The 26,266-nt window shown below is 38.7% G+C and overlaps 1 protein-coding gene across 1 annotated transcript; it reads left to right on the forward strand.

Moving 5' to 3' along the window:
* The first annotated feature begins 143 nt into the window (after positions 1-143).
* Positions 144-26,266, forward strand: LOC109039208 (UDP-glycosyltransferase UGT5). Its single transcript, XM_019054600.2, has 7 exons — positions 144-1,187; positions 1,838-2,025; positions 13,707-14,021; positions 15,637-15,805; positions 18,761-18,992; positions 22,816-23,038; positions 23,897-26,266. The coding sequence occupies exons 1-7, from the start codon at positions 1,011-1,013 to the stop codon at positions 24,135-24,137; spliced, it is 1,545 nt and encodes a 514-aa protein (XP_018910145.2). The 5' UTR covers positions 144-1,010; the 3' UTR covers positions 24,138-26,266.

The following is a 26,266-nucleotide window of genomic DNA, read 5'->3' on the forward strand; positions in this document are numbered from 1 at the left end:
GAATTTTCAAAACCGAGAGCGATGATAATAGGGACAAGCGAAGTGAAACGAACGTCGATGCAAGAATTAAGTCGTAAGAGGTAAACAAGGAACCGACGGGTCATACCGATGTGGAGGCAGCTTCTGAGATCAGTGCAGTTCAAATCGTGACCTTGCGATCGCCGAGGCGGGAAAAAAATCCGCGGACCGTCCCGCGAATCCGCCCATCGAAATCGGCTGAAATCCAAATTCCAGTCTTCGAAGTTGGACACGGCCGCACGGCTCGAACTCGATTCGGAAAATTTTAGCTTCAGATTTCCGCAGTCGGTTCTGAATTTATCGGCGTCTCCGTCCCTCGGAAAATCAGAAAATCAGTGAAAATCAGTTTTGAAAATCAGTGTCTCGGAGCCTTGATTTTAAATTAGTGATCTAGATTGATTTTTATTTGTGTGGTCGGTGAGTTGCCATTTTAGACCTTTAGTGGCGGCGTACGGCCGCAATTTTCGGCGGTTATGATTTTCGAAACAGCTGCGTAAATTCGTGTGGAGCATCCTATACTGGAATAAAAAGTCTGCATCGATTAATTTTTTAAACAAAAAATATAAGAGAATAACAGAACAAATAACGGAAAATTACATTTTTGAGAAAAAAATGTGAATAGATACTGTATATTCTAAAATTTATTGTTAAACTCAAAATTGACCTGTATTGAAGTAATACCTATCGATTTTCACCGCTAAATTTTTTGTTTTGATTTTTACCACGGAAGTTTGATATTTTTCAGAGAAAAAATTTTTCTTTTTGATTTTCACCACGGAGGTTTGACATCTTTTTAGTGAAACAATTGTTTAGTTTGCAAACGAAATTTTTGGATTTTCCATCGTGCGCGTCGGTTTAAGATCCGTGCCTATTTTTGGTTCAATTAAATCCAACCCTTTCGACCGTGGTTGGAGTTGCTTGTGTCGGAAGGCGCCGGAAAACTTGATACCGTGGTTTAGCATCGAAAAAGTGCGAATATTTTGTGATCCAAAATGTGGCTTCGATTGGGATTTTTGGTTTTACTCTGTGGCTCTGTTATTGAATCGTCGAATATTTTGGTTTTGTTCCCGTCCCTGGCTTCAGGTCAACAAATGCCGGTCACTGCTTTGGTGGAGGCCTTGTTGGAGAAAGGTCATCAGGTCACATTAATTGGCCAATCAACTTTGGAGGTAAATAACGTCAGTATGAAAGAGGGATTCGCGGTCGATCGAGCCCGACGCCGCACGGTGGATTGAGTCAATATGAGAGGTCGAACAAAATTTGGAAACTTTAAACGCTTACAACTCCGTTTAAACAAACCTTTAAGGTTCTAAAGATGGTTCCATTGGTTTCCTCGTAAAATTTTCTTCATTAAACACTCATTGAAATTTAAAATGTGACGAAGTAAACATTAACATTTGCAGTTTTAGTTTAAAATTTCATGTCCGACCTCTCTGATTGACTCTATCCATTGTGCGCCGAATGAAAATTTTTAGACTACAGAAAAGTTAAAGAAAAAAAAAAAAAAAAAAAAAAGAAAAAAAAAACTGTAGTGCAATGTGATAAATGGTTCGATTACTTCGATTGCAAGTGTTACAAAGTTCTTAATGATCGCTCTGGCACAATAACTTTTAAAAGGCGTTTTTCAAAAGCTCTTGAGGGGGTACTTCGATCTAAAAAAGACCCAAAAAATGTTCAACCAAAAATGCAAAAATCCAGCTCTGTTAGATCATATAATGAGCATTTCTTCGTGGGTCCTTAAAAACCTTAAAAGTCGCCTCGACTGCTTAACATGGTTTAAAAACCAGACGATTACGTACAGGAACACAATTTGTTGCAGGATCAACACGCTAATTACTCCTACGCAAAGCTACCCTCCGAGTATTATTCGCCCTATGATGTCAACCCTGCCCTGGGGGTGGACTTGCAGCGACCCGTGACGAAATGGGAGCTGCTTAGTCTGGTGCCAAACTACGTGAGATATGTCGAGAGCTTGTTAGCGAGTGACCGGTTCCAACGAATCAGGAGGTAAGTGATTTCGCTTTCAGTAACCCTAGGGGAGATAAAACATTTTTTAGTTTTCGAGCACATCGATGGAGAAAGTTGAGAAACGCGTGTTCCTTGATAAAACTTTTAAAATTTCGAGTAATGAATTCTTTGTTTTAGCTGAAAAACGAATAGACCGAGTTTATCAGAAAGGAACCAACCAAAATTTTCGGAGAAATTGAGTTAAAAATGTTTTTGAGCTCCTCTTTATGCATTTTCTCCTTCGAAATGGGGGAAGGGGGCCCGGGGTGTTTTTCCCATAAAATTTTCAAAATTTTAAAGCATTTATTAAACAGTTTGAGTCAATTTCCTCATGAGTAATTATAAAATATAGGCGTCCTTCCTTCTCCCTTTCTTCTCTTTTTCTTTCTTCTTTTTTTCCGGCGAACGGGGGGGGGGGGACGTACGACTCCTTCACTCCTTCCCCCCTTGGATCCGTCCATGAGCACTAAACCAAAGAATAGAATAGATACTTGAGAACTTTTAATATAGAGGAATAATAAGTTGAGATTTTGATACTGTTTGATGAGCATAAAAACCTGAAATTAAATCCAATGGTCGTTAACAGCCAAAGAAATAGATCGTTACAGGGGATTAGAACTTAATTAGAATGGATGTTTCCTCATTTTTGCGTACAAAATGGCACACACGTCCTAAATGGCCAAAGCCAATTAATAAACGAGACGATTAGTTTTCCTTATCAATGAATTCAAAGGCTGCACTCGGTAAAAATGTAACGTCTATTCGAAACAAGTGACGGACATAATTATTGACGTCGGCATATTTTACGATCAAGCGACTCTTTCAGTCTACTGATTTTTTTCTCCATAAATTCACTTGACCATAAAAAATTTACCTTAACAGTTTGTACCTTAACGTTTCGTAAAAAAAAAATGTAACCACTTTGAAAAAACTCAGATGAAAAAACGTCGAAAAGAGGCAGTATCTAATACGTCATCGAAGACATCGTAGAAAAAAAGAGAATATGCGCTTTGACGCGTGAGTTTAGAATGCAAATGTCTTTTCCTTCGGCGTTGTTTTCTTTTTTTTTCAGTGAAGAACTGCAATGCCGGTCAAAAAAAAAAAAATCACTTTTCAAGAGAGAGGTTCATTTCATCTCTATCAAAACAAGGAGCCCTCTCCTTCCGTTTTTTCTTAATTATGTTTTTATGGAATTTCATATAATTAAATATTTTTTTCTGTCAATTAGGTATATGTACGTAATTTTTTTTAAAATAATTGATCGAAGCCGGACTATAGTTGGGAATGTTTATTGGCTGTTTTTTCTAATAGGTACATGTTTGTATTTTTTATATACAAAGAACAGTGAATAAACATTTTCAACCGTGGTCCGGCCTCAATCTTTTTAAATCTCGAAAAAACCACATATTCTGCGGTTCCGTTGCATCAAAGCTCTGCAAATTTGCTTGTAAAAATCATTCAACTTAGGCTGATTATGGAGAAAGTCTCATCAGTTCCAAGCTAAATTTAAAAGAACAAAAATACTCTTTAACAAATTATGTGTGATTGAACTAGTTCTTCGCTTAAATGGCGCAGGAAAGCTTTTTGCGCTTCATTTTCAGTGCCGTGGCGTGAATTGCGATATATCGATTGTTACGCCATTTAAACCTATGGTAAAGAATCGATTATTAAGGGGTTCGCTGCGAACACCCTGTTTATCGATCCTTTTCCATGGGTTTAAATGGCATAACAATCGATAAATCGCAATTCACGCCACGCCACTGTTCATTTTGTACTACTTTTTTATTTAATTCATTCGCACATAGCTCCTTAAAGGATAAATACATCCAATTTGACAAACCTAAATTCAAGTCAATTCTTGAGGTCGCCTATACTCACGCAAATTGAACCTGAAGAAGAAGTTTTGAATGAACGCGGCAACGATTAGAAGTGCACAACAGCGGCGTTTTGCGCTTGCGTGTTTCTCGATAATCGATTGATCTGCCATTTAAACCTATGGAAAAGGATCGATACACTGGGTGTTCGGAACGATCACCGTAATAATCGATCTTTACCATAGCTTCAAATGGAGAAGTATCGATAGTCTAACATTGACGCCTCACCACTGGTGCAAAAATGCACCCCACTAAAAATTCCACTTTCTTCTCAGCACACTCGGAAAATACCAAAATTTTTCCATCATCCATATGATTCGGAAGACAACATCTGGATGGAATTTTATTAAACCTCTCTATAAACAAAAACGTAGGTCTTGATGCCGTAAATAATAAAATCTTGACATGGTAGCCGCGATACTATCTAGTGGTAATGGACCACACAGTGGGTCAAAATGTAAAGTTAGAACGTGGATCATATCCGAAGGAAAGCATTGAAAAATTTCGGCTGTTGGACAGTTTGTTATTATTGCACTATAAATGGATCAAGTTTAACAAAAGTTAATCAAGTTTTATTAAATTGGAACTGAGAATAAGACGTTTGAAATTGTATTCTCTCTTTAAAGGACGATGCGATCGTCGATCGATAATTTCTGGAATTTAAAATATTAATTTATTTAAAAAAGAAAATAAAAAAAAAAATTGCATTGAATCATCGAGTTAAATGATATTGGTACACAAAATTTGACCGAGGAATAGGGACACGTCCTTCAATTTGCGAAATTCACTCGGTGCGTACTGTTAAAGTGTTTTTAAAAAAAACTTTTCCTGCTCTATAATAGTTTGTGCAAACCTTTGATGAACTACAACGTGATGTGACATTTGAGGAACTTTGAAAAAATATTTAAAAATCCAGGAATTTATCGATTGATTGGTCAGACGTGGAATTCGTCATCCCTCCAATGTAAGGGCATATCGACGGTGAAACTACCAAACCACGTATCTCGTTTGCGGTGTTTAAAAATCTACGCTCGCATTTTATTTTTTTGAAGTAGACCAAATCAATATCATTCCTTGGAATTTTCACAGAATTTTCTTCGCACGAAGAGGAAAAATCACAGAAATTTTCAAGACTGGACGTTAAATAGTTTTTCATTTAAAAAATAAAGTATGACAGGAAGTCTGCGACGTCGCAAACCGAGATACGTGGTTTGGTAGTTTCACCGTCGATATCTCGATTTCCACGTGAGCTCCACAGAAAATATCAATTTTTGTGTAAAACAAGGCTCAAGTAGAAATTGAGATGTTTCCTAATGTCAGAGGAGCGACGAGTTGTCCTCCAGAGTGCCGAAGCTCCACCTTATAACTCAGTTTTAAATGTACACTGGAAAAAAACACATTGGATCTAGAGTCCAGACTCTTAAAAGCATCGACAAGAAAAAATACTCTTGATTCAGTCGGATTTTTGCTTAAATCAAGAACCAAGCCTCTTAATTTGAGCGGACTTCCTTTTGATTGAAGCAAAATCTGATTGAATCAAGAGTACTTTTTCTTGTCAATGTTTTCAAGAGTCTGGACTCTAGATCCAATTTGTTTTTTTCCAGTGTAAGGTTTTCGCTGAAGGAAACCTACGATTTGCTTATCTTAAATCTGTTCTCAATTTGATTGCACCTCGCCCTCGCGTATGGTATGACTTTTCCCGCTTTGTGTCACACATTGTCAAAACCCAAGTTTGGCGACAAAAACATAACCACTACTAAAACTGAACTTGAAATGAAACTCAGGTTTCATGGAACCTTGGCCTTGTGTGACATATAAACGGGGAAAATTTTAATTGTTTTCAACAATTCGATTTAGGCTCGAAAGTTCTATTCCCATTTCAAATCGACCACGAAAAATCGGTCCGATTTAATCGATTTTTCTAAAAATTGCCATCCCTTGCGGTTGTGAAACTAAAGGGTGGGACTGGCAGGGGCGGATCCAGCAATTTGGCAACACACAATTTCCTCATTTTAAACCTATGTCAAATAATCGATTCTTGTCGGAGCACCTGGCCCCTCCAAGAATCGATACATTTCCATATGCTTAAATGGAGTAAAAACAATGCTGGCCTCTCGTTCCTGGCACACGCAAGCAGTAATTGCCGGAACTCGGTTTTCTCCCCACTTCCGAAGCCACCAAAAAAAAAAAAAAAAAAATCGCCAAATATTTAGTCCACAATGTAGGATCTCTTTTACACTGTGCGGTGGAACTTGCCACGCGCAGTGAAGAGGAGCTTGAAGTCTCGACAGTGAAGAATGCGGCTAGTTCTTGTATGTACGATGAATTGAAACCAGTGATCTTCCATAATTAATTACGCTCGCCGCGCTAAGAGGAAACCACGTAACCTCACTAGGTACCCCGTGTACGGATCCGTGGTTTTTCCTACGCACGGTGGAGTAGCTCACTCATTCATTAAAAACTGGAGAAGGTAGGGGCTACTGACGGGACGGTTCAACCGGTGAAGTCATGAGTCGCTTTTAAAAATAATCTTATTGGACTAGCATCCTTTAAATTGACTTAAGGTGATTCGATGGACGGCATATTTTGTGTCAGAACGGCATGCGATATATCGCATCAATTGGTTCCATTTTTTCAGCTATACTCGTCATTTTTCTCCAATTTTGATATCGCAATTCTGTTGTCAGGAGACTTAAGCACTCACTTACCAATTTTAACAATGAAATTCAACGTAATAGAGGCGTGGTTTTTTTAGAGAGAAAATATCGCATTCGAGTGCAGTTTCGATATCAGTATCGAATGCGATGTTTTCTCTCTAAAAAAAAACCACGCCTTTATTACGTTGAATTTGTTTGTAAAAATTGGTGAGTGAGTGCTTTAGTCTCCTGACAACAGAATTGCGATCTCAAAATTCGAGGAAAATGATCAGTAGCTGAAAAAATAGAGCCATTCGATGCGTTATATCGCACATCGTTCTGACACAAAATATGGCGTCCATCGAATCACCTTTGAGAGCGCACTGCGCCCCGTAGCGAACGCGCAATGCGTGAAGTATTCATTCAGTCTTGAAGGCGCTAATATGCGTGTCGTGCTGACCGCGCTGTGTTCGGCGCATTCTGCCGGCGGGTCTGCCGTTCTGACACAAAATATGGAGTCCACCGAATCACCTTAATACTTTGAGACATTGATCTGAGATACGTATGATTACTTTTAGCGGCTCTGGTGCTTGCACTAGAGCTGCTATTCCGGACGGTCCCAGCTGGGGAGTATCAATGCAGCATGTTACATTGTAGAGACCGCGCGTTGGTTGATGGGAATCGGCGCCATTTTCGGCTATGTTCCTTGTCATGACTTTATTTTATTGCATACTGTTTTATTGTTAGTCAATGCTATGTTGTGTATGGTATTTTTGGAATCATGGTGATACAGTCAATAATTCAAAACTTGTTTGTGCTTTTATCTCGTGATGGAAAAAATGTACTTTACGTTCAAAATTTGAAAATTTGAATTTTAAAGTTTTCGCGGTTAAGGAAGCTTTAACCACTGGGTTGGAGCTTCCTAGTTAATTACTCGATATCAGCTGATAGCAAACAAAGGTTACCAGGGAAACCGTAAACGTCTAACAACTATCGTGGCCATTGGGGCGATTATTGAAATGATATCGACTGTATGTCGCCGCTTACGACAGGACATAGCCCTATCTTAACTGTGTAATATATCGCAATTCGATATTGTTTTGATTTTTAAAAGGAGCAATTCATTCATACAGTTCCGATTAGTTTTGGCGAACGGGCCCTTAACCTACGGCACTCGGCTCATGGGAATTTTTTAACTTGTCCTGGACGGACTCGTCTGTAGCGCCTCGTTCTTCGTTGTGTGTGTGATTTCGTGAAGAAGTTTCTATGGCAATTTGCTTTTATTTGTGAGCTGTTTTTTCCATTCCGGGAACATATTTATTGAAAACGGCGACTTTTTCAACAGTCCTATTTTTATCTACAACATCTAAGTGGCCCTTCATAATCATTTAATTTTGGCCCCTGGCCAGAAAAAGGTTCGGAAATTGCAGTGATTTTGCCGAAAATGCTGAAGTAAGTAAATTTGGGCATTTTTTTTCCTTCTTCAAACTCTGTGGAGAAGCACTTCTCCTCCAGTACATCTATTTTGTTACTTATCTCTCGCAAGGTACATTTACAGAAGGTGTGTTCCAGTATTAACAGTTCAGATTCGTGGTTTTTTTATTATAACGCTTATTTCGGAAAGCAATTATTACATTGTTCAATTCTACTGACTTTCAACACTCGATTATACTCCCGGCAAATTCTGCAGCAGCGTTTCAAATGTTGACTCTAATGCTTCCAACAGCCATCCGATGTCTAAGGGTTTATCCCTAGATTTAGGGATTTTCCGAAATTTCCAGGGATTTAGGGATTTTTCAGGAAATCTAGGGATTTTTTTTTGATGAGGTAAAGTTACCAAAAATCAACTTTTTAACCTCAATTCTAGCTTCGACAATCGAAAACATTTTTTCATCTATATTTTGTAGGCCTTTTTGGCAACACTATTTTCCCCGCAAATAAGCCGGAAATTAAAACGATTGCGTCCTTCGATGTACTTGACATTCAACTGCATTCAACCTGTTAATAATAAGAAATCAACTAATATTCTTTCATTTTATTGGTCTGGATTAGCACTGCTTTCAGAGAGCGCCAAAATTCAAACGAGCCAATCAGATTTAAATATTGCAAATCGCTACATCGAATGACATCATGATTCTTCGTTAAAAATGGCGCTTTTTGCAAAATCTAGGGATTTTTTAAGTATATTTGAGCAAATCTGGGGATTTAGGGATTTTTAGCGAAATCTAGGCATTTTTTTTCTTCCCCGCTAGGGATTTAATATCGGGAGACTGGCTTCCAGTATCGTAGCGTTGATCGTCGCTGATGTCGAAATGGAACCTAATGCCGGACTTACTGTAACACCTCCATTCCTCAATTCCGGTGAGGAATACGTCTCTACCCTTAACTCAATATAAATATACAAATTGATAAGTGAGTGCTTTAGTCTCCTGAAAACAGAATTGCGAAACTTAAAATTGGAGAAAAATGATGAGTAAATGAAAAAATGGAACCAATTGATGGGATATGTCGCATGCCATTCTGACACAAAATATGGCGTCTATCGAATCACCTTAACTAAATAAAATAACCAAATTTTCAACTCTCAAACTATCAACTATCAACTATCAAATTTCAAACTATCAAAATTTCCAACAATGACAAAAATGATTGTAATATACCTATAATGTAATGAAATATACACGCTCTAATCATTTAATTTGTATTACCTTTATGTTATGTACCTACATGTTATACTATTTTTATAATAAATTTTGCCAACATGCTTTTCAATTCAGTCTACAACATTTCATTCCGACGTGGCAATAATGATTTATAATGCCCCTAATCCATTAAAATGAATTACAATAGTAATGCCGCATTATAATGTCGTATTATACATCGCAACGATTCATGTCCTACTGATTATTGATTATTGTAAGATGAATTCTGTTTTCTCTGATTGTATGTTTCATACGTGCGAAGCAAGTACGGGTCACTAGAAACGTGGTTCGTACGGGTGGCTGATGAAATTGATCTTCGAATACCTTTTGATGAGCTAGGGAAATGGAACCATCTGCATCTCATGGACAATAAATAGTTGCCGTAATTAAGGTCATCCCGTGATTAGGGTGCCGTGATTTAAGTTATAAATTCTTCATCTAATTCTTGATTCATCTCCAAAATGTCTGCTAAAGCTTTCATGCGCTTCTCCTTGTATGCATGAATGAGCAAATTGGGTATCGAACAAGCGGACACTTTTTGAAAATTCAGATGATTCTGGACAATATCGTACAGAAGTCCACGAGCTGCAGATGGTTCCATTTCCCTAGCTCATCAAAAGTTATTCGAAGATCATTCAACAACCTCTTTGACAAGTTGCAAAAACTTTTCGTTAACAATAGTGTCACACGGTACTAGGAATATTTACTATTTAACGAACCTTATATTTCCCTGACTCAGTCCTAAATTATAGAAGTATGCGTTACTTTTCCAGCAATCCAAAAAAACAATTATACAAAAAACCAATACCTACACTTTCAGATATAAAAATGCAAATTTTTTGCAGCCTCGCTAAACGACTTATCAACCAGAGATTTTTTAGGAAGCGGACCTCCAAAGAGCTTTCAAAATTAAAAGTATACAACAAGTGATAATGCCATGTATTCGCCATATCAAAGCCCAATACACATTTATACACCGGCTACGTAAATCTGCTAAGTTACAAAACATGAATCGACAGTTGTCGGATTGTACATCAATGACAAAATGTGTCTAGGCCCTCATTCTTGACTACAACTACTGCCCCCAGAGCCGCTCTCCGACGCCAATGCGTTGGAGCTTCCTGCTTGTTTTACTGTCCTAGCTATAGTGCTGCCACAAGTAAAACATTCATATGAACCGAGTTTAACAGGAAACCTAGTGCCTTGCAACGCTACAAGGATCGTGTACATTCTTGCGGTACTCTTTTTGCGGCTGTTAGGAGAAAGTAATTTTTTGAAGATTCTGATCTCTGTAAATTTTTGAAAAACAGCTCAATTTTTTTGAATATTACATGATGAAACTGTGAATTTCTTCATTGAAATAATATGAAATTTAATTTTTTGGGCATAGTTCGTTCTAGAGAGATTTTTGAGCCCGATGTTTATGATTTTTGTGGCTATCATTATATTTTGGCCAGTGGCGTGGCGTGCTTTGCGATATATCGATTCATTGGCCTTTTAAACCTATGGAAAAGGATCGATGAACAGGGTGTTCGCAGCGAACACCTTAATAATCGATTCTTTACCATGGATTTAAATGGTATAACAATCGATGTATCGCAATTCACGCCACGCCACTGATTTTGGCCTGCAAATGACCCTGTTCTCTTTAAAGTTTTAAGTATGATCCAGGAAATGAATCTTTGAGTGCGCGAAGCGTCCATCTAGGATCTGCAGCCTGATTGTTGAAATTTATATCGCACGACAAGAATCGAAAATCGATATATTACACGGCGCAGATAGGGCTATGTCTTGTCTTATCGTGCCGACGTAGCCAGTTAAAGTTTCAACAATCCGGCTGCTAGGCCACGTAGCTGCCAGGGAGCTTAATTTCCCATGCATGTTTATCGGTGGCGTGGCGTGCTTTGCGATATATCGATTGTTATGCCATTTAAACCTATGGAAAAGGATCGATAATCAGGGTGTTCGCAGCGAACACCTTGGTAATCGATTCTCTACCATAGGTTTAAATGGCAGAACATCGATTTATCGCAAAGCACGCCACGCCATTGATGTTTATAAATATCGATTGTGTAGGTCCGCAACCACGTATTTCGGTTTGCTACGTCGTAGACTTTCTGCCATACTTCATTCTTTAAATAAAAAACTACTCGACGGAAATTCTTGAAAACTGCCGTGATTTTTTCTCTCAGTGCTAAAAGAATTCTGCGGAAACTTCGAGGAATGATGCCAATTTGTTCTCCTTTAAAGAAATAACACGGAGGCGGAGATTTTCAGACACCGCAAACGAGATAAGTAAATGCGGACTTACGCCGTCGAATTGCAGCTTGTAGCTGCAGAGGATATTTGCGCAACCCAGCGGTGGCGCGCTGCGCGCCTTCATTTTCGTGCGACACCTCCCGCATTACCGCGGAGTTGATATAGTTGCGTGACCTAACCTAACCCAACTCAAGTCTTCCGTAGCAGCTCCACGCCTTCGTGACAGATTTGAATCGGATCGGGATCGTTAATGGAAGTAAATCAATTCCGGAAGTAAACAAATATTCAAATACTGACCAAATTCTGCTGGCTTATTGATTACTTTTTCGATCGTATTCGAAAAAGTAATTTATATTAATTATGTGTCTTGGACTTAGAGTCCTGACTCTTAAAATTCTTGATAAGAAAAAATAATGTGTACCAAGCGGAGATTTTGAAACACCGCAAACGAGATACGTGGCTGCGGACTTACACCGTCGATATGCAATCGGAGTCAAAAGGTAATAGGCAATATTGTCACCTCAAATGAAAGCAACACACAGAAAAACATTTTTTGACTAACAGGGGCTGAAAGAAAAAGCTCAGAATCCTTTGAAATATGAGTCAGCATTTGATCTTATAACATTTAAACATGTTCGGCCCAGCGTAAAAGTCTCTCAAATACGAGAACGCAACGCGTGCACAGGCGTACAGAAGAGTGCTGACCTTTTTACATGTTTTATGTTTGCCCTGATCTGAAAAAAACACCGTGCTAAAAAATTTATAGGGGTCAGGAGCCGTATGGATATAATTATTGCCCGCTCTACTTGAACTTAAAATTCACCCTCCAAAACCGAATGTGACAGAACCTGTCAAGTCGTCACTTGAGGGTGGTTCGGAAGTACATACAAAGAGTATGGACTCCGAGTCCATACCGCGTGGACCCAACGTCCATACCGTATGAACAGTAAGTGCATACACCTGCTTTTCCATAAACGACATATTTACGGCACATCTCTGCTCTAGCCGTGAAAGCCATCTAGTGAGCGCAATTCATACGTTAGATTTTCCATGCAGAACGGACTTTCACCACATAACCATAAGTATTTTTTTCAGTGCATCATAATTGAATCGACGTATGCGAAAACGTCTGTTGTGCAATACCGGGTTTCATAGTTGCGGTGGGTTTCTTTTGTCCCACGACACTGATGTATAGGATCGATCTCTTTTGTAAACCTTTAATTACACTTAAGGGATTATTTATAAAACTGTTCTACATTCCTAACGTTTTGAACCATCTTGTTTCGTTAAGTTACAACGAAACTGTCCACTCAAATTCTGAAACACCCACTGCTAAAAATGATGAGCAGGCGATTCAGAATTCGTCGACTCACATGAGTAGAAAAGTTGAACTCATATGAATTCAATTGTTTTCATTTTTCAGAAGTGGTGTTTTTAACCAGGAGACACCGACAATATATGTAACTTTGAAAAATAAGAACATTCTGTTCTTATAATTTTTTTGACACGAAGACTAGTTTCTGAGATATCGGACACGGTAGATTCAACGCTGAACTCATGTGAGTTGAAATCTCTTGTCATATGAATTGGACTCTCTAGTCATATGAGCCGGCGAAAAGTGAATAGAGAAATTCTGCTCATATGAGTTGAATTCTATTCATATAAGTTGAAATTCTATTCATGTGATTTTGATTTTCTACTCATTTGTACTCACCATTTTTAGCAGGGTTCTTACGGCCCTCGACGAACGAGCACACCTCTTCTTCCCCACCTGTCTCTGGTTCCGTTTAACAGAAATAGTCCAGGTAGCTGGTGATACTCAGGATATTTTGAACTATCGTCCTTCAATTTACGACAGTGGCGTGGCGTGATTTGCGATGTATCGATTGACCTGCCATTTAAATCTATGGAAAAGGATCGATACACAGGTTGTTGATAAGGAGCATCTCAATAATCGATTCTTTACCACAGCTCCAAAGGAGAACAATAATCGATCATTCGCGGCTTGCCACTGATTTATGCTTCAGTGTGACTGTCTTGGACATCGGACGTTATCGCATACGTCGATTCAATTAATATTAATTTGAGCTTCCTCTCCGTGCTCGCCCCTAGAAATTTGGTACCGAACGAAAATTCAAAGCTCCTTCTACCTTAATGCAGCAGAGTAGAGTTAGGTTTAAAAACTAACATATGGTTGCATTTTTGAACAGGGAGATCCGGTCGCAGAACATGACGTTCGACTCCGTGATCGTGGACGCGAACTACGCGACGCATCTGTCGATCGCCGCGGATCTGCTGGCCGGTCCAGGACGAAGGCCGGTCATCGCGCTGAGCACCCTCCCCTCGCCATGGCTATTCGACGAGCACTTGGGCTCCTTCAACCACCTGTCCTTCAGCCCCTCCATCCTCAGCCCCTACACCGATCGCATGAACGTCTTCCAGAAGATCGAGAACTGGCTCAGCCACACCTACATCAAGTACCGCGTCAAGTCAATCATCACTAGCTCGGCTGTCGAGCATTTCAGGTGAATACATAGAATGGATCCATGTAAATTTGATTTTTCAAGAGTAAACCTGTTGCCGACTTCAGCCAGAACCAAAAGTTTTTTTTTTTTGGGGGGGGGGGGGGGGAGGGGGGTGTCTGTAACCCCCACGAGTGTATCAAAATGAGCTCGCTCATATCGTATCGCTTCTGATTTTGAATCCTGACCCCCCAGCAGATGTAAATGAGTAACAAATTAATGAAATCTAATAAGTAAAGACGGAAAACTACTTTAAAAGACACCTCATTTACAAAAAAACCGAGAAATCTAGCAAAATCTTCTGCTCTACAATTATGCCGGACTGGTTATACTAAATTTGGAAAAAAAGTTTCGCGATTAACTCACCGGCTAACACTACTCACTCGTGAGGTTGACACTCCGGCGCCGTCTTCTGACATTACATCGGAGGAAATTTTACTTGGTTCTTTTCTAATTTCTATTTTTTCAAAATCTTTATTTTTACTAATAATTATGTTTTTCATATAAATTTGTCCTGTGTTCCATTTACTTTTATCTTCAAGAATTTTGTCTAAAAAAGAGCCTGAAGATGAGTCGTCTCTTACCAAAAATAGGTCAAAAATCAAGATGATTTTTTTTCTTTTTTCTAAATATAGGTATGAAAATGCTTAATAGCCGAGGAACAGTGAAATTTTCTTTAAAAAAAAAGTTACTACATACCACATCTAATACGAAGAATGACATCTTCGGCTTTGTTGCTCACGTAGTGCTTGAACATATTTTATTAAAATAAGACAAAGGAAATCCACACACCGTGAAAATAAGGAAGGGAGAGGATGAGTGTTGATGACGGCGCAGAGATACAACTATTCGTGCTTGATGGATGTCCGTGCTGCGTCTGCAAAATTGAAGGCGCGATGGCGCGAGGCGTGAACTCGCGTGCTCCACTCCACGCTGCTAGTCGCTCAAATTCGAGAGGAAATTTAAAAAACGAGGCTGAATTACTCGTTGCACATGTTCGGCTGCAGTACCACTCGATTTTTTTTTTATTTTTTCTCAATTTGATGTATGATTCATTTACTAAAATGCATTTGTAGACTCATATTTAAAGCTCTTAAGTACCGGCCTCATACAACCCGTAGGCCACGTGTTTTTGGCAAGCATCGGGTCAGTTAACCTGGCTTGGGCATCTAAGGGTTAAAAAAAGATAGCTATATGTTTTCTTAGAAAATGTTTGTTTTTGATCTACCTATTCTTCCTGATCTCCTGGGTTTTTTCCTTTCATTGACGCGAGAAAACATTAGGAAAACATCAACTAAGTCCTGATAAAAATGGAAAAATTTTCAAAATATAAATTAGGTATAATTTATTTTTTAACGGTAGTGTAGTTTTCTTAAAATTGATACTTGAAATTTTGGTGAAGCGAGTTTTATTCATTCAACTTTACTTATCTCAATCGGGGAACTTAAAAACGCGCCTACATAGAACACAGCTGAGCGCTCCTCTAATACGAACATATTAGAGCTTTCTCGCTTGTTTTACACACTCTGATATAAATAAATAAAGCGTGATTTGTACGCGTGACACATCATTGTAACTTTCCTCGGGGTCGAATGCAACTGTCAATTTCTATTTTCAGGTCGGAGCTGGGAGAGAAAACTTCGGAAGTTGTCGATGCCTCGTGGGAACGGGTGGATTTACTGCTGGTGGCCTCCAACAGTATCTACAACTATCCACGATTATACGGACCCAACGTTGTGGAGGTTGGACCTTTGCACATCCAAGGAACACCTCAAAAATTGTCTCAGGTGATTCATTTTACGATGAGACTGGCTAAAGTCCGGTAAAAATTGGCTGAGCTGCGTTTCAAAATTCCATAAGAATTCTTATAGCCGGCTTTAGAAAGAGATAGAAAATCATGTAGGTGGTAAAAGCCTTCAATTTCGTATGATACTGTGCAAAATTTCTGTTGTGAATTAGTTGCTTGAGGCGCCGTGGTACGCTGCCAGCCAGTCAGTGCAAAACGCGCGTTGGCGCCTACAAACCTAAGGGGATACTTCAAGCATTGCGCAATGCGTGAAGTATCCCCTTAGGTTTGTAGGCGACATTGCTAGTTTTGCCCCGGCATGGCAGTACGCCGCGCCGCGCCGCTCCACTCTGTGTTAGGCTCGTATATTAAACTCGCGGAGTCAGCGTTTTCAACTTATGATTTTCATAAAGCGAAGAAAATTATACAGTCGGGCTATACGAAGCGATGAAGCCACTGAATATTTGCCTCCCAATTTTGCAGATAAATTTGTTCACAATTTCACCTAATGTTCCTGGAAATTTCAAGGAAAACTATTCATAACTCTCCTAAAAAAATATTTTATCGAAGGAAATTTGGCAATTCTCGAATATTCATACGGCGTTCTTCCCTAGCACGGCAGTATTACAGTACTGAGGCTGTGCTACGGTTTCGCACATGTCTTGTTATTTTTGTGCCATTTTGTTTTAGACACTCCTTTTAAATGTGGTACAATAAACTCAGTTTCTCGTTTCCTGTTGCTAAATTACTACGTCCTGTAGACCTATACCTGCCATGTTTTGATCGGAAACACCTGAGAATTTGATTTGCGTCAAGAATCAAACGTGGTTTCACCGCTAAAGTCTCGATTAAAAAAAATCTCATAAAACCGGTATTCTCAGGCGCTTTAATTGACCATAAAGATGCATTTTGCTCAACGCATTGGTTCCACGTTTTTTGTGCGTCTGCTATGAGATACTTGCAGGAGGAAATAAAACACGCCGAAAAAAAATATAAACTTCGTATGAATATGCATGCGTTGCCGAATCTCTTTTGAAATGTTTATTTTTGAAGAGAGATGGAAATATGACTCCTAGATACGAGTATTTTCAAATGCTTTCGTTGAAAAATCGTGTTTTATTAAGGAAAATTTGGCAAATTTTGAAGGCTCCTCTTACGTATTTCCTCAACACGGGAGGCGTTTGGCACTATAAACTGCCGTGCTAAGGAAGAACGCCGTATGATCCATCAGACGTTGCTAAATTTCCTTTGATAAAACACGAATTTCCTGGTAAACTTATGAGTATTTACCTTCGGATTTTCAAGACGATTCCCTGAAAATTCCAAGGAAATTTATTCATGACTTTCCTCAAAAATAAGCATTTTATCGGAGACAATTTGGCAACTCTTGAATGTTCGTACGGCGTTCTTCCTTAGCACGACAGTACAGAATTATAGAGAACAATCAGAAGCTCCGCATATGATCCTCAATCCCGGTTACAGCTGATCGGATGAGTCAGAGTGAACAAGTATTAACGACAAGTGTTTCGCCGATAAATAATTTAATTCAGAATCAACGCACTGGCGCGGCGTGATAATCGACTATCGATATTATCCTATTTGAAGCTATGATAAAGAATCGATTATTCAGGTGTTTGTTGCGGACACTCTGTTTATCGATCCTCTCCCATTGGTTTAAATGGTAGCTCAATCGATATATCGTAAAGCCCGCTACGCCACTGTTCAGAATCAATGGGCCCGAGGCGTGTTTTTGCTTTTGCAATCTGGCGAGACAGTTGACATTGAGCCGCTACGCACAGCGCGCTCTTAGGCGTATGCGTATAGCCAATGAGAACAACGCAATTCGAATTTTTCCACTTTGAAGTATTTTCAATTTATTTAAATTACTTTATTAGTTTTGCATCTTAAATAGGAAGTGGAGAGGCAGGGGCGGATTCAGCAATTTGGCAACACCGGAATCCCTCCATTTAAACCTATGCCAAATTATCGATTCTCGACGGAGCACATGGCCCCTATAAGAATCGATACATTTCCATAGGTTTCAATGGAGAAAAACAATGTTGCCACTTTGCTGGATCCGCTAATGAAAGAGATGTGAATATTCGAGGAGGATTTTTTATTGTTATTCTTTTAAAATGATGACTTTGAAAAACGAACTGATTTCGTGCTCTGACTGAAACACCTAATAATCATAATATCTTAGATTTCAAATTTCTGTTGGGGTTTATCTACTCACGGACAAAGCAATCATTCTCGTCCGATTCTTCTTCGCTTTTTTCCAAAATTATTTCGTTTAAAATATCAATTGAGGGGCTTAGAGGACAAGGCACGTAAGTGCAATTTTTGAAAAAATTGAGATAGTAATGGTTGCAACCTAACTCGAGCATCGATAAAATATATGTTTTTTCCTGGTGACAATTCCTTGATTTTTAGTCGGTTGAAATAATTATTCAACTGCACGATTTCCTTTTGAGTTGGATACGCCATTTTAGTAGGTACCCGAAAAAACTATCCGTCGTATCTCAGCCTCGCTTTTGCAAAACATTCCACTCTTCCTCTTTCATGTTCGTTCTTCTAGAATTTTTCTATACCCGCATTCAGCCCAATCATGCTAATTGGATCGCATTTAGCAAAAAGGATCCAGCGCGATTACAGTGTTGTAAAAATTTTGCTTCTTCATAATTATCTAAGAAACCTCCCGGAAAAGCGAATAGTTTTTGCTTCCTCTTAAAAAAGTGTTAATTTCAAAGGTGAATAATTGTGTAAATCTCAACACTAGTCAACACTGTACATATATATTATGTATTTTTGAAAGAAAAGAAAAAGTTGCACGATTTTGAAATTACTGTAAATGCGCTGGTTCCTTTTTGTTAGTGGCATCCAATTCGGGATGGTAATTTTTCAATTAATTAATTGATGATGGATGGTAATTTCTCATTTTGGTTCGCCTTTGCAGAGCGTGAAGACATTTTTGGACGGTGCGGAGATGGGAGTGATTTACTTCAGCCTTGGAAGTCACATCCGAGCGAAATCTCTGACCGACTACGTCATCGCCAATTTTCTGCGGGTCTTCACCGAGTTGCCGAGAGGATACCGGGTGCTCTGGAAGTGGGAATCGGATGACCCCATTCCCGGTCACCCTGATTACATCCTCACCCAAAAATGGATCCAGCAGCAAAGCGTTCTCGGTGAGCCTCTTATCATTCATGAAGTTCTTTCATGAAATCCCTCTCTTTTTCAAACGAATTAAGGTGATTCGATGGACGCCATATTTTGAGCCAGAACGGCATGCGATACATCGCATCAATTGGTTCCATTTTTCAGCTACTCGTCATTTTTCTCCAATTTTGAGATCACAATTCTATTGTCAGGAGACTAAAGCACTCACTTACCAATTTTAACAAAGAAATCCAACGTAATAAAGGCGTGATTTTTCAGAGAGAAAACATCGCATTCGAAACTGCACTCGAATGCGATATTTTCTCTCTAAAAAAACCAAGCCTTTATTACGTTGAATTTCTTAGTTAAAATTGGTAAGTGAGCGCTTTAGTCTCCTGACAACAGAATTACGATCTCAAATTTGGAGAAGAATGACGAGTAGCTGAAAAAATGGAACCAACTGATGCGATATATCGCATGCCGTTCTGACACAAAATATGGCGTCCATCGAATCACCTTAATGTATTCCTTCCTTGTCCAATCTTTTAATTTCGTGTACTACCCTTTTGTGACCAGTACTTCTTAATTTTTTTAAATTATGTACTACACTATTTTGATCTCTCCTCTAAGGTGTTAATGACCCACCAGATGTTAAAAGCACCTTTAAATATACGTATCCACCAACCAACCTTCCATACATACAAGTCGCTTTTACAGCGCGCTCGGGTGCTCTGTGACACTTAATCGCCATTCTTGTCAATCGATCCCGTTATCAGGTAAACGGCATCTTGTAATTTCGTCTTGTATTTTCGTCGTGAGTCTCTTACCACATGTGATATAAAGGACGCTATTCAAAATTGGCGTTTTTGGCTCCCTCAGAGAAGTGTGCCATATTTTGAGAGCTGATGGAGAATCATCTGATATGAACCTAATTTGAGGAAGCGGCTCAGTTTTTCGGTAAAAAAAAAAGACCGAGATGGTAATTGGGCACGAAATATGATGAGGTCATGCAAAAAAGGCCTCGAGAAGTAAACAAAAAAAAGGTAAGAATGTAGCGGCTTAGATGGGCTCATTCTGCGTCATTAGGCGTGACATAAACCAAGTAGTGACTACAGAGACTATCATAGTCAAAGATCGGCTGAATCACAACCTTAAAAAATGGAATCACGCGGTCTTGGTGACGTTGTGCACCCTGTTTCGCTCAACACTTTTAGACGCACACACTTGACACAATGGTACTTATATGTCATAGGTTTTTGCTGGAGCTCAAGAACCTAGCGGATTATCCTTATTCTATGACGCAAGCGACTGACGTTTGAGCTAATTTTGATAAACACCGTTAAACGATGGCACATAAGGTGATTTCGGGGCAAAAAGTGCCGGGAAAAGTCAGAGGTAACCCCACTCAGGGTCTCTGGATGTCTGTAACTCCGGCGTTTTTTGACGATAAAATGTCTAAGTTCAACGGAAACAATTGGTTTTAGCCCGTCATGGAATTCTCCCATAAAGTGATGTACTGCTCTACGCTCCGCTAAGGAACAACGCCGTATGAGCCTTCGGACGTTGCCATATTTCCTTCAAGAAAAGCCAAATTTACTGAGAAAATTGTCAATATTTTCCCTCAATTTTTTCAGTTAATTTTGTTCACAATTCAATCTAAAATATCTGAAAATTCCAGGGAAAAATATGCAAAACTTTCCTCAAAAATACATGTTTTATTCGGGGAAATGTGGCAACTCTTGAATGTTCATACGGCGTTTTACCTCAGCATGGCAGTGCTGTTATCATGACCCTGGACGCCAAAAATGACCATCTTTTAGGACTTTTTGAGCTCAGTTTCATTTTCTAATCAGAGCGCAAGACAGTACTTCCGTGCTAAGCAAAAACGTCGTATGAACCTTTAGGCGTTGCCAAATTTCCTTTCATAAAACGCGAGTTTTCTGGTAAACTTATGAATATATCCCTCTCAATTTTTTAGATAATTTTGTTTGCAATTTCACTTAAAGATTCTGAAACTTTAAAGGAAACATATTCATAACTTTCCTCAAAAATAAACATTTTATCGATGTAAATTTGGCAACTCTCGAATGTTCATACCGCGTTCTTTCTCAGCACGGCAGAACTCCTGTCAAACTAGTCGTCCCGTTGTACGGTAAACATTTTTCGGTAATATCTCCTCCCCGGAAACCTCAGCAGAAAGCTGGAGCCGAGATTATTAGACCCCTGTAATCCCATTGCTAAAATATGGCAGTTTTCTGAATTTTGGCAACCACGGTATTTTTTCCCATGTAAATTTCGAAAACTAGACGCGCCCGCTTTTTAAGTAAAAAACATGTAATTGCACTCGCGTTATTGCTAAAATATGGCAGTTTTCTGAATTTTGGCAACCATGGTATTTTTTCCCGTTTAAATTTCGAAAACTAGACGCGACAGCTTTTTAAGTAAAAAATATGTAATTGCACTCGCGTTATTGCTAAAATATGGCAGTTTTCTGAATTTTGGCAACCATGGCATTTTTTCCCTTTTAAATTTCGGAAACTAGACGCGACAGCTTTTTAAGTAAAAAATATGTAATTGCACTCGCGTTTTGCTTTTTTTTTTTTTTTTTTTTTTTTTTTTAACTTTTTAAAGTTTTAACATGACGACTGTTCACGATCGTCACACCCTCTTACCAGTCATACCAGTTACCACTCGTATTTTGCACTGTGACGTAATTAGACATGCAAAAGAAAACAAAAGACCATTGTTGTCACGTCAGATGTGCAACACCTCCCTCCCCGTCCCCTCCAGAGGATTGTGGCTGAAGTCGAAGGAAATTTCAGGCAACTCACCCAAATTACGGGAAGTTGTAAGATAATAACGCGGATTCCAACCCTCAACCTTCACCCGCAGTAGCGAGGCGTGAATGATCTATTATCGATATTTCCCTATTTGAATCTGTGGTAAAGAATCGATTAGTATAAGGTGTTCATTGCGAACACCTTATTTATCGATCTTTTTCCATAGGTCTAAATGGCAGATCAAGCAATATATCGCAAAGCACGCCACGCCACTGGTCACCCGTCCGCTAAATTATCGCGTCAGTGATCTATCCCAGCATGTTTCGCCTTCATTTAAAGCGGTTTACTTAAAGCGCTCGCGCGTGTCTGAATAGTGGTATATGCGCCGTAGTAGGGTATGGATTCGATTGACGTGAATCCATCGAAAAATGAAAACGTGAATCGATGGACACCGATTCGATCGACAAATTATTAAAAAAAAACCGGTGTCGATTCGATCGACATGAATCGATCGCCAAATGAAAACGTGAATCGATCGACAGTTAATTTAAAAACACCCGTGTCGATTCGATCGACATGAATGGATCAAAAAATGAAAACGTGAATCGATCGACGTGAATCAATTGACACTGATTCCGTCGACAAAATTCGATCGATTCACGGGTTTGTCGAACGATTCACTGATATCGATCGAACCGACACGGGTGTTTTTAAGTTAACTGTCGATCGATTCACGTTTTCATTTGTCGATCCATTAATGTCGATCGAATCGGCACGGGTGTTTTTAAATTAACTGTCGATCGAATCAGTGTCGATTGATTCATGTCGATCGATTCACGTTTTCATTTGTCGATCGATTCATGTCGCTCGAATCGACACCGGTTTTTTAATAATTTGTCGATCGAATCGGTGTCCATCGATTCATTTTTCTATCGATTCATGTCGATCGAATCCATACCCTCCTACGCCGTAGCGTGAATGCAACCGTCCATTTTCAGATATATCCTGGCCGGGATACAGGAGCCTTAATGTATACTTAGAGCCCTTTTAATGATATGACTTTAAATTTCAGCTCATCCAAAGGTCAAGGTTTTCATCACACACGGCGGTCTCCAAAGTTTCCAGGAAGCAGTCCACTTTGGGGTTCCTCTGATCGGCATACCATGGTTCGCAGACCAGGAAATGACGGTGCAAAAAATCATCGATGCTGGTGTGGGAGTGAAACTGGAACATTCCACCCTTACCTCTTATGAAAGCATCAGAGATGTTGTGCATGGATTCTTGGCTGACGAAAAGTGAGTTTTGTTATCAACTGAAACCCCTACAGAAATTATTATACGCACGTTGACATATAAAAACTAAGCACACTCATACACACATTATTATACTTTTCATTCTTACAAAAATACTAAAAAAAAATCTGGCGTACCCGGTTGGGGGTATTTATTCGATAGAAATCTATCAGCTATGCTTTACTCACGTGGATAAACTTATTTAAGCACTCGTAAGTGTGTCAAAATGACATTGCCATGATGATGAATGCACAATAATCCCGCCTTGGCTCCAAAAACGATTGATTCGCAAAAAAAAAAAAAAAAAAAAAAAACTATACGCGAGCTTTGTTGAATAATTTTTTTCATAGCGCAGTTAATTTCATAAAAATTCTTTTATCAGGAAGCTTCTGATTGCCAAGATTTCCAGGTGGATTTCCAGGTAACTCGAGGGAATATTCCATGATAATCAGGAAATGCCGCCAAATGACGTCACTTGGTGGTGAATTTAAAAAAAAAATTACAAAAAAGACCGTGAGATCAGCTCTTCAAGCACTTTCAGATGAAGCAATAAAAAATGTGCATGCAAATTTTCCATTGTTTGATTAAATTTGATGGTTTTTTTTTTTTTTTTTTTTTTTTTTTTTTTTTTTTTTTTTTTAAACAAATTTGACGATCTTCGGAATTAAATTCGCATTTTCTCACTTTTAAATCTATTTATTTATCAATTTTTCATGTCAAAAAATAAGTATAAAGAATACTGTAAAATCAGCTCTTTATAAGCACTTCCAGATATATCCGCTTCCAATAAAAAATTTGCATGCAAATTCTCCATTTCCAATTTGTAAAACTATCTCATGCATTGAATTTTGTTTTCTTCAGCTATGCTACGTTCTCAAGGAACATGGAGCTATTGTCGGGAAGGAGCAAAGGTCTAACGGCAAAGGCGAGCGACACCGCAACTTTCTGGGTCGAATACGTCACAAAGGTCGGCGGAGCATCTCACCTTCGACCATCCACAGCAGACGCAACTCTCATCGAGTATTTCTGTTTCGATATTTTCATCGTCGTTACAATACTCGCAGTCACAGCTATATATGGTGGTCCCAAAGTTTTCCCATAAATGATGGTGAAATTTGAGTGATTGTTGTATTCTGCCGTGCTGAGGATGAACGTCGTATGAACATTCGAGAGTTGCCAAATTTCCTTCGATGAAATTTTCACTTTTTAGGAATGTTATTAATATTTGGACCGCGCAAAGACATAAAGACGGAGTGCTCGTATCTAAAAGCACGGGGAAGAAGTGAAGCCATTCCGGTGATGTAAATCCATGCGCGGGAAACGATTTGATATGAACTTGTCCTCTTCATTTTTCCATATTTCTTCTTCGAATCTCATTGAAAATGCCTAAAACGAACCGATAAGTAAAGTTGGGATTTTGAATTTTAATAATAAACCTATTTTGGCGTGGTAACAAGGAGGAATCTTACAGGAATCTCAGATTAAGTTGCTGTGAATCCATGCGCGGGAATTGAAACTTGATTTGAATTTGTCCTCTTGATTTTTCTACATTTCTTCTTCTAATCTCGTTTTATTTGCCTGAAACGAATAAATAAATAAAGTTGGGATTTTGAATTTTAATAATAAACCTATTTTGGCTTGGTAAAAAGGAGGAATCTTACAGGAATCTCAGATTAAGTTGCTGTGAATCCATGCGCAGGAATTGAAACTTGATTTGAACTTATCCTCTTCATTTTTCCATATTTCCTCTTCGAATCTCATTTTAAATGCCTAAAACGAACCGATAAATAAATTTGGGATTTTGAATTTTTATAATAAACCTAATTCGGATTGGTAACAAGGAGGAATCTTGCAGGGATCTCAGATTAAGTTGCTGTGAATCCATGCGCGGGAATTGAAACTTGATTTGAATTTTTCCTCTTGATTTTTCTACATTTCTTCTTCTGATCTCGTTTTATTTGCCTGAAACGAACAAATAAATAAAGTTAGGATTTTGAATTTTTGTAATAAACCTTTTTTGGCTTGGTAACAAGGAGGAATCTAACAGGAATCTCAGATAAAGTTAGTTTTTCTGCTACTCTAACCAAAAGGAGAGCTGGCTTCATTTTCTTCTTCTAGCGCTCCGTCTTTATGTCTTTGGGACCGCTTTAACCAGGAAGAAACCAAGCCACATCAGCTATTGCCAAATTTAACTGAGCAATTTAATTTTTTACACGAAAACGGTTGTGCGGATTTTCGTGCTAATTTCAGTGAGTTTTCTCCAAAGTACGAAGCAAATTCCTTAAAATTTTCAACGAAGTCCGCACCAGTGTTCTCTCGTAAAACATTAAAGTGCCCAGTTTTTGGCAATGGTTGGTGTGGCTTGGTTCCTTTCTGTTAAACGTGGTCCATTTTTTCTGAAATTCTCAATAACTCTACGTGAAATTGCGAACAAAATTAGCTGAAAATTGGAAGGAAAATATGCAAGAGTGTACCAGGGAATTCGTGTTTTATCAAAGGTGATTTGGCTACGCCTAAAGGTTCATACGATGTTTTTCCTTAGCACAGCAGTATCACGGAGGATATTACGATCAAAAGTTCTGTGCACCAGAAATTTAAAAAAGAATCCTTACATGAAGGATGGACTCTATTAAGAACAACGAATCTGATTCCTCCTTTTTGTTGAATTTCACCCTTGTTAAATCGAGTTTTATACATGGAGCCACATATTTTCTCCAGCGGTCGATAAATTGGTTTGTTGAGTCAGATTGATTCAGACAGACTTAAACTGAGACTTACTAACTTTTACGCTTCACTATCAGAAAACTCCATTTAATGGGTGAACTGCCATGAGTCATAGTGTTCGTATAAGTGATCTCATTTTTTGACAATTAGAACTGTAGACGCACAAAAAAATTCGTAATGTGGCCTGTTTTAGGGCCTCATTTTATCTTTTCAGTGATTTTCTGAGATGACGTAATAGACTAGACGAAGATAGTAGTTACATTTCTTTGAAGATTGGAGCGTTGGAATTGAGGATTAGCCTTTATATATTAATTTTCTTTTTTAAAAAAAAATGAAAAAAAAGAAAAAAAGAAAAAAAGAAAAAAAAGTAGAGATACGTACATGCGATTAACTATTTGAAGTCGAGACTAATATCTTAAAACGCTTGATATAGGATTTTAAGTTTCTCTTCTTTTGTTTTTGCACGGATTTATGTTTTGTACCTCTAATAAACGATAGACTTTTTTA

This window comes from Bemisia tabaci, chromosome 9 (genome assembly GCF_918797505.1).
Source record: "Bemisia tabaci chromosome 9, PGI_BMITA_v3".
Taxonomy (NCBI): Eukaryota; Metazoa; Arthropoda; class Insecta; order Hemiptera; family Aleyrodidae; genus Bemisia; species Bemisia tabaci.

Coding starts and splice junctions, on each gene's coding strand:
- LOC109039208 (XM_019054600.2), top strand. CDS start 1,011: ATGTGGCTTCGATTGGGATTTTTGGTTTTACTCTGTGGCTCTGTTATT. Junction 15,806..18,760: donor CACCTCAAAAATTGTCTCAG/GTGATTCATTTT, acceptor TCGCCTTTGCAG/AGCGTGAAGACATTTTTGGA. Junction 18,993..22,815: donor CCAGCAGCAAAGCGTTCTCG/GTGAGCCTCTTA, acceptor TTTAAATTTCAG/CTCATCCAAAGGTCAAGGTT.